Below are 9543 nucleotides of genomic sequence, written 5' to 3'. Positions count from 1 at the left end.
ATATGCATAATACGGTATTAAATACTTGTACATAAAATAACCAATTCATATTTTAGGATTTTTAGTTTCTTTAAAAATAAAGTGGTGATTTCATTTGCTATATTTTCCTTTAAATTTGGAGGTCCAATATTTATGTCAAATAATGACATATACATTGTAGGAAAGAGCATCTAGAAGAACTTCTTATACCTTTTTTATCCACCCCTCGGATTATCTCCCTAAAAATTATGTATTTCAACCTTTGATAGGGCTGCATTGTACCCAATCTTGTGGAAATCATGGTTTCCATAAACTTTTTTACAAATTTAGCCTCTACAATTAAAAATCACCCTATTAGGACTTAAGTGATTCCCCTTTCTTTTTTATACTACTTGATTGGCCATAAATGACTTTAGTCATAAAGACTTTCATATGTAGGTTGATTTTTTATTTGTTTAGTTCTTTTATTTTTTTTTGGCCATTTTTTTTATTCTTGGCTATAAAATCTTGAAGTTCTTGATGAATACTTTATATTTGTTCATCAAGTATTTTGTTGTGCTCTTCCAAAGTTTTCACCTCGTTATTTTTCATCATTGTTTATTTTTTAACAATGCATGTCGTATTACTGGTTATGGATTGATGCTTTGATACAAATTTGTTAAGGCTTTCATTAACAAAGCAATGTAAAGATTAAAGAAAAGAATATAGAATAAAGGAAGAAGAGGAGGAGGAGAAGGAGGTTGAGAGAGAAAGTTGTATTGCATAAACTATATTCTTATTACTTGTTTTCACGTTTCTATTACAATGTAATTTATACAATGAATTATTTCCTTCTAACCAACAACTCGTTAACTAATTTCTAACTAACTATTAAGAGCCCCAACAACATTTAATAGTTATATAGATGAATTGTTTTTGTCGGTGTGAGATTACCTTTCCGTTAGTAAAAATTTTACTAACTAATTCATTGATGAAATATGTTTGTTGGAATAACATTCATTGGTAAATCCATCATCTTTTTCTAATTTTGTTGGTAAAAAAATAAAAAAAATAATGGTTTTACAAATGGAAAATGAATGCAAAAAAATCCCTACTTCATTTTGTTGGTATTTTCATTGAAAAAATTATCATATAACAAAAAAAATATCATTTGCAATTCCATCGGTGATTATTTAAAAATATGTTTTAAAAAAATCTATATAACAAAACTAGAAAATAATTAAATTAATATAAATCAACACTCCATAACACTCAGAATTGAGTTGTTTGGAAAAAATAAAGAAGAAAATCAACTCAAAATGTTTTACAACAAATAAATAACACAAAAAAGTAGAACAACAACAACATTGATCCCATATGAAAAAAAATCCTATAACAACATTCATATAATTATTAAGAACAGGAAAAAATTAAAAATAAAATAAAAAATAAATATAATGAAAAAAACATGAAAAATAAAATCTTAACTTAATATAATTGCGAGTGAAGTTGATAAGAAAAAAAAATCATAAATTATGTTAATTAAAAAAATCTGAGAAGAGAAAAGAAAAAAAAAGAAAAAAAAGATATACCTGAGAGTGGAGGAGAAGAGCAGTTGAGGGGAGAAGAGAAGAGAAAGAAAGAAAGAAATGTTGATATTTTTATATAAGAGGAAGAAGACGAAGAAGGAGAAGAAAAAGAAGAAGAAGCACATGCCCGTCTATTGTGAAATGAGAGATTCTATTTATTGAAGTTTTTTACCGATGCTTTTATCGACAGATAATTAAATATTAATATTTGTAGTCATTCTGTCGGTGATTCCGTCATCAATATTTAATTTAAATTTTTAATTTGATCAAAAAATTTCAGAAACCATCAAATATAACCGAAGACTTTTTAATTTGTTGGTGATTCCGCCTGTAATAGTTAATTTAAATTTTCAATTTACTCAATTTTTTTTAAAAAGTTGTCAAATAACACGTAATTAACAATACAATTGGAAAGTGAACAGTTCCAGTATTCTTTAAAAAATACCGACAAAATATTCTATTGGTGACTTTCTTTGTAATTGACATGATAAATAATATCAGGAAAAAATGAACAATTTACCAATGATTTTACTGATAGATTTTATCAATGGAATTAATTCCATCAATAATTCTGTTACTATAAATGACATATCATCATATTTTTTTATTTTGTTTTAATTTATTTTTTTCATCATAATTTTCTCAGCATATATTGAGAGAATATTTTTATTAGTAAAATTCATTGTAATTTATTGATAAAAATATTATAAAAATAATTTTATTTATATTTATTATTATTATTTTGATAATGAGCTAACTAACATGTCACGTGTTTTTTGTTTACTAGCTAATTCTAGTTGCTGCTGCAACAAATGCATGTTATGCTACTTATTATTGCTACCTTCATTCTTCTGCTACAAGCTTATGATTTTCTTCCAATGTTAATCAACTGGTTTTCGTAATATATTAGTGCTCTTCTTCGTATCTGTTTGTTTTTATATTTTAAAAATATTGTTTTAAAAATTTAAAATTATTTTATATTTTAAAAAAAACTTAACTTTTTTTAATTTTTTATTTATTTCTATATTTTTATTGTTTTTAAATCATTTTAAAATAATAATATTAAAAATAATTTTTTTAAAATAAAAAATATTATTAACATATATATTAATATAAAAAAATTATTTAAAAATAATTATAACTATATTTTCAACCAAACCAGAGAACCACCGTTCGTAGCGTAGAGGAAAAGGAGCAAAGATGATCGTTGGTTTTGAACTTGAGGATGAAGAGCAACTTATCATGTGTGGGGCCCTTGGATCCGACAGCAATGAGGTTGAGCAACGCTTGAAGAGACGGCGGCAAGAACACCAAGTTGGAGTGGCTGGATGTAATTATGAGAATGGTTGGATAACAACAGAGAGAGACGGGTGACTCAGGGAGCTCTAACGGTGATGGGTAGGATATTTTTAGGAATTGGGAGTTGAGGAAAAAAAAGAGAGGGAAAAATTCGATTTGCTAGCATAGACAATTGCATGTTACATGATATAATAGTTAATGGAATTAAAAAAATAATTAATATGATTTCACTTGTTATAATTTTAATATTATAAAATTTCTCCTTCAACCGTGGAAAAAAATATGAATATCTTTATTTTTTAATAATATATATATATATATATATATATATATATATATAGAGAGAGAGAGAGAGAGAGAGAGAGCATATGGGCTATTAAAAAGATTGTCTTGCCATTTGTTTTCATAGAGGGGTCAAGGCATTGGCAGGCGTTCTCTAAGGTGTTTATAGCCAAAACACTATTGAAGCACCCATCTTGTATGACACGCGAAAGTTAATCACCACACGACAATCAATGAATAACATCGGCTTTGTATCACGACAACGACATTGTAAATTAGCGGGAAGGACAGTGGAATTTTATTTTTTTCTAACGAAGAAATAGATAGAAGTGCCTAAAGCCATGCAACGCCATAAAATATATCCTTTCACTTTCTTTTGTCTTTCTCAATCTTTGCTACCCTTCCATCCACTCGCTTCTCTCCCTCTTTCTTTGTTTATTTTGCTTCCGGAACCTTTGTTTTCTTGTATCTTTGAAGCAAATAGGAGGAGGCTGTAGATTTCTGGAACGTTTAGGGCTGCCAGCCCCCGCTCTCTCTCTGGCACCTTTAGGCTGTGAATTTGCGTTTCTGTAAGTCCTTTCTAAAACTATCATCATCGTTTCATTAACTAGTGCTCTTCCACAATTTGCCTCGCCTTCATATACGTGGCTCTTTATTTCCTACCAAAACTAGGAATGATCAATTAATTCTCAGATGAACAGGTGGTGTTTCCTAGTCTCTGCAATATCACAAGGGTTACGTACATAAGGCAAAAGTATTGTCAGTCCCCCCTGATAATAAAATGATAATTCGGCTTTTCTTTTAACAATCCAAGCTCTTGCATTTCCTTTCGGCGTTGTGACGGCCACTTTCTTAATTCCAAAGACAAATTTAAGGAAGCTTAGCCTTAAATGAATAAATTAACGACATCATAAAGAATTCAGTATGGGCCTAATATACAAAGTTAAAACTTAGTTAACCAAATTGTAAAATTCTGTGGCGTAGAGTTTTATATGTTAGCTTTCACGATCTTAGGGCAAGTCCATATTTGGATTCTAACCAAAATGCAAAAAAATAATCCAGAAGCTGATTTATATTGGGATTGTATATTATTAATCGATTGTCTCCTTAATTTCTTCGCTAGCTCTTGAAGGCGCAACTTGGACTTGTGCTCTAACCCCCTGTTGCATGTTTTGTAGGGATACAAAGTACAGACAAGTTGTGGCTCATTGGAGGTTACATCATTTTTTTTCTCATTTGTATGGGTTTTTGTTTTTAATTGCTTTCAATTGAAAAATAGAGTTAGATTGGATGATTTATATATTCATATTGTTAACTTCTATTTGTACAGTTTATATATCAATCTGACTATACATTCTAATTTAGGAGTTATAGCTAGGCTAAAAATCAGCTATCTAATTAACAACTATATACATCGAACATTTGTTAACTCTCTCTTAAAGATGTTGTATAGATATCACATATATCCAACTGGGATACTAACATATTAAAAGGACCATTACTTCTTCAATGAGTAGCTCAGCTTGCCGAACCAAGCCCCCAATAATAGTTCTAGTCCACACAATGCCTTATTCAACTTACACAGTTCATCTTTTTTCTAACATTAATCCTAGGAGAGGGTATATATACTTCTCCCCCGTCATATTATCCTGAAAATAAACATTATTCACATCAAGTTGTCATAACAACTAGTTTAGGTGAACTACACGAGATAGTATGAAACTAACCGTGTTTATCTTAGCCACAAGAACAAAAATCTCTTTATAACGCTTAGCAATCAATCTAGTATTGTACTTGTTAATTGTCCCATCTGACTTTACTTGTTCATTTGACTTTACTTCATTGAAAACACTTGTTTCCCTGATGCCTTCTTTTTTCTTGAGATAACTCTATCTTCTCCCTAAGAAAGCTCTTCATGAGTGCCTCCATTTCCTCTTCCATGACAGGTTTCCACTTATGGTTTCAAAGAGATTCCTGAACATGAATAGTATTAGACATAGAGGATAATTGGATGACAAAAAATAAGTGAGACTTAGATAGATTGTGATAAAAAAATGAAATCATACATGGAATACATGACATTAGAAGATGATTTGGAAAAACCAAATCTATGATGCTCTTTATAATCAATAAGGAGGTGATATCTGTTATCTTGACCACTAATTTATGATTTTTAGTAGACAAATTTTAAAGATACAAGTTATGAATCTATAAAAAAGAAAAGAAAAGAACACCTATAAAAAATACTTATATCTATTTTGAGAATTAATGTAATTAAAAAGTACACATAAAAAAGAACGGCTATCAAGCTTTCCCTATAAAGGGTGTGGATATGGACATAACAAACATAACAAAAAAAAAAAAAAATTAGGTCAAAGATTGAGAATGAGAGGTGAAAAGAATATAGTGAAACCTTGATAACATCCTTAAAGAGTCTGATAACAAATAATTAGGCAAGCATCCTATTACTAAGGAAGCCAGTAGTCATGACAACATTAGTGTAAAAATATTTAGGATTGTGCATAGTAAAACATAATGCCTAAGCTACGACTAGGAGATGTAAATTTTTACTTTCTATGATGCCATTTTATTGGTGTGTAGGCATATGTTGTCTAGTAGATGTAGCCATGAGCCTTGAAGAAATTTATAATATACTTATTCACAATTTCATTACATTATCAGAATGAAAGACATGAATTTGAGTATGAAAGTGTGTGACAATCATTTTGTAAGATCATGGATAACATCACTCTTAGATTTTAGTAAATATATATAGCTTATACTAGTACATTCATCAATAATGAATAGACTTGACATGAGGAGACATTAATGAATCAAATAAGAAAGAATTATAAATCAGCAACTATTGAAACAATATCCCAAGTGATATTAACAGAAGAAATTAGAGCTAAACCAGAATGAACACTCTTAAGAAGACTCACAATACATGGGAAGTAAAAGATTGAGACGTGTCAGCAGTAGCAATTTGGGTGGACTTCTTCTTTTTTTTTCTCAGCTTGCTCAAGCTTAAACCATTCTGGATAGTAATGCTTCTTCAAGCATCCCATAGATTCTTCACCATAAAGCACACTCACTAGTTCGTCCCTGTTTTTCCAGTAATATAATCCTTTTTCATCCTACCAGCAATATGCATTTCCATTTCTAGAATTTTAGACCAAACACAATAATTCATACCATCCTGTTTAATATAAATTTGAGAGGAATTCTCTTGAATAGTCAAAACATGCAACATCTTGTTGTCTAAATTTACAAAGATTTTGTCACAATTGGACACAGTTGCTTAATTTCTTGTGAGATATAGAAGGCTAGGGTTGATTGAAGTGGTTGAAGGAAAAACGCAACAAGTGAGTGTCAGCAATGGCTGCTGATTAAAAATGAATACTTAGACAGAATCTCGTTAAGAAAATGAGTTAGTACTCGTAGCCTAAAGCTTACATACCAAATTGCAGAATAGTATTAATCTTGATGATTTTTATACATAGTGAAATCACTAAGGAATATTTATATAAGATCATATGTATCCATCATTTAGGTATGTTACGCTACAATCTGAAGTTGGGCTAAAAATTAGCTAAATAATTGATAGTTGTGTACACCTCTCTTTCCACATAGTTGTGTAAGAAGCAACACAAGTTCTGCATATTGTTAGAATTTGAAAGTGATGAATTAAAGATGTTGATGAAACTGCACATAATTACTAAACTGTCTGTCGTTACTTGTTCTGTATCATAAATTATCGTAACACGTTACAAGTTCTTTATCTCTCTAGTCTACTACCCTCTAACATTGAGGCGTAATTGACATCACACTTCATAAATGCATTGCTGGATGCAAATATTCACCTTTTTCATATTTTACAGTATGATCTCCATATGTATGATGGAAGCTTCAGAGCCTGAAGCAAGACAGATGTTTACAGTTAAGGAACTTGTACATGGAGTGAAACTAGTAATGGCTTGAGTATGTATCCTGCCACCACTCTCGGTGAAGACGATAATTTTACCAATAGCAGAATGTTAAGCTCCTCGTCCTCCTCGTGCTCTTCTTCATCTGGAGACTCTTTTGAGTTGGATGCAGATGAAATCAGCAAGTCCAATGCAGGTGATATTGGGGTTCCTAACCATAGCGTAAACGCTCAAGTTCCTTTGGAGGACCATGACAATGACATTCTGGTAAGCTCTGTGCCCTGGCAAGAACAACCACCTAGTCATGCATATACATTGACATCCAATGATGGTTCGGCAACGCAGTTTCCTCCAACACAGGTGATGGAGCGAACTGCTGATTCAAATCCCTCTGCCGCTTGTAGGATTCCTTCTTCTGTATTTGCTAGAACTATATCTAATACTCCAATGGAATGGAGTGTTGCTTCCACTGAGTCATTGTTCAGTATTTATATGGGGAAAATGAGCTTCACAGGAGACCACCAAAACTGGTTGGGTAAATCCGGAGAGCTAGGCTTTCCTGGTGATTCTACGCCGTTGATTGATTACTCAAGTAACCAACCTCCAAGTAATCAGCATCCAGTAAATAAAGCAACAGAGGTTGGACCAAAGAAAGCTAATGTCAATGAGTACCTTGGTGAAACTGAACAACCAAAAGCTGCTGAAACAATGAGGCAAGTTGTAAAAGAGGACAAAGAAGATGGAAACAGAGAGAGGTCTCTTGCCAAAGGATCACTTCATTCTGCTAGCCTTTCTCGTCTTTCAGATGCAAGTGGGGAAAGTATCAAATCTTTTGCATTTCCAATGTAAGCTCTATATATTATTATGGATTTTGGAATAAAACAATTAACTGCAAGAAATCTACACATCATGCATGAATGTTTTGCTCATCTTAAGGAACGAGGTGAATTTCGCTTTGAATTTTCAAGTCTTTCTTTTAATTCCACCGGATCTTTCCATATAGAATTAGATGGTAGCCAAGATATTAGGACGCAGGAAATTAATTAAAAGGTATGAATCCGGAAATGATTGAACACATTAGCATTATGTATACTTAGTAGCATATATATATATATATATATATATAAAAGAAATGACTGAATTATCGTGTTTATGTGAAGTTTGACAGGGGATGATAAAGGTTATTCACTATCTCATAAGCAATATCCATCATCACGGCACCAGTCACAGCCGCAAACTCCTAAAGCAGCTCAATCACCTCGGGCAAAGCTAGAGCCAAAGCTGTTCTCAGAGCCAGTTCCAGTGCCAAAAGCAAATCTAAATGTTACTCCGGGTAAATGGTTATCCTGTGTTCCGTGTTGCTCGTTCTGTTCTTGATGGACTTGATCCACTCTTTGTTGCCTTAGGTGTGCGAAATGCTCTTGCAGAATGGTGGATTAAATCGACTTAACTTTTGGTATCAAAATCACCACAGCTGTGATGGAAGTACTTTCTCTGCAGTTTTATTTATTTGTTTTCATTAGAGATGTTAGGACTTTTGTCGGGATTCAGATGAAAAGCCTTTAATTTATTTGCTCTTTCTGCTGCCAAATTTTTTTAGGTTCTGTTCTATGTTGTTATTTATCGTCGTATTAATCATTAAACAAAATACGAGCGGCAAGAGCAGACTCCTCTATTTAAACGCAAAATCAATCACATGGCTAGCTCTACAATCAAGCTCTTGTTACTTATCTCAAGTGTGTAACGTGTACACAATATCAATACTAAGTGATGAATTTAAATTTAATGTGTTTAAATTTCTTTTTAAAAAGCTTAAAAAATCTTAGAATGATCCAAAAACATCTTTAAAGACTTGAGTTATGATACTCAAACCCAACTATTATTAAAGTGCATGGACTCGAGCATAGAAGCCCTAAGCCCACCATTAGGGTGCACACTTGCTATTAGACATGCTGTCTCACTGATGGTGGCCATCTTGCCCCGCACCTTAGCATTCCTGTGGGCTCAGGCTACTATTTCAATATGTGTTCTTTTAAGTAGAATATAACTCAAAGTATTATAAGAGTGAAATTATAATTTAACCTTCTCTTTATACAAAAGAACAAGACTCGTGGGATACCATGAATCCTTTAAACTCAAGATTCAAAATATCTTCATTCTTAATATTTTCAGCAATAATATTTAATTAGTACTTAAAATGTATTTTTATCAATGTTTTATATTATCATTTTATACTTGAAGTATCGATAACTCCTTAACGAGAGCTGACATGACCAAAAGATTGATGTCTTCTCCCAAGTGCAGGAGTGTCGAAGTAATAAATAACTCGGCAAGACCGGGGTCGAACAACAGAGAGTTAATTATATAAATTATAAATAACAACAACAAAACAACAACAACAACAACAACAAGAATAATAATAGTAGTAGTAATAATAATTATAATAGAAGAACAAGAAGAAGAAGAAGAAGAAGAAGTTGATGAAAGAT

At 31.7% G+C, this 9543-nt stretch overlaps 1 protein-coding gene across 5 annotated transcripts; it reads left to right on the top strand.

The window, feature by feature from the left end:
* Positions 1–3490: 3490 nt before the first annotated feature.
* On the top strand, positions 3491–8733 carry LOC105119617 (uncharacterized). Of its 5 annotated transcripts, none has more exons than XM_011017779.1 (5): positions 3491–3697; positions 4307–4342; positions 7010–7321; positions 7400–7899; positions 8215–8733. In XM_011017779.1, the coding sequence occupies exons 3-5, from the start codon at positions 7112–7114 to the stop codon at positions 8429–8431; spliced, it is 927 nt and encodes a 308-aa protein (XP_011016081.1). In that variant the 5' UTR covers positions 3491–3697; positions 4307–4342; positions 7010–7111; the 3' UTR covers positions 8432–8733. The 5 variants fall into 5 exon arrangements, with proteins under 5 accessions (XP_011016081.1, XP_011016080.1, XP_011016076.1 ...); XM_011017778.1 differs by having other exon boundaries at positions 3493–3697; positions 7010–7899; positions 8215–8387; positions 8482–8733; XM_011017774.1 differs by having other exon boundaries at positions 3493–3697; positions 7010–7899.
* The last annotated feature ends 810 nt before the right edge of the window (positions 8734–9543 follow it).

The sequence above is a fragment of the Populus euphratica genome, unplaced genomic scaffold (genome assembly GCF_000495115.2).
Source record: "Populus euphratica unplaced genomic scaffold, PopEup_1.0 scaffold3181.1, whole genome shotgun sequence".
Lineage (NCBI taxonomy): Eukaryota > Viridiplantae > Streptophyta > Magnoliopsida > Malpighiales > Salicaceae > Populus > Populus euphratica.
This window is presented reverse-complemented; position numbering and strand designations above follow the sequence as displayed.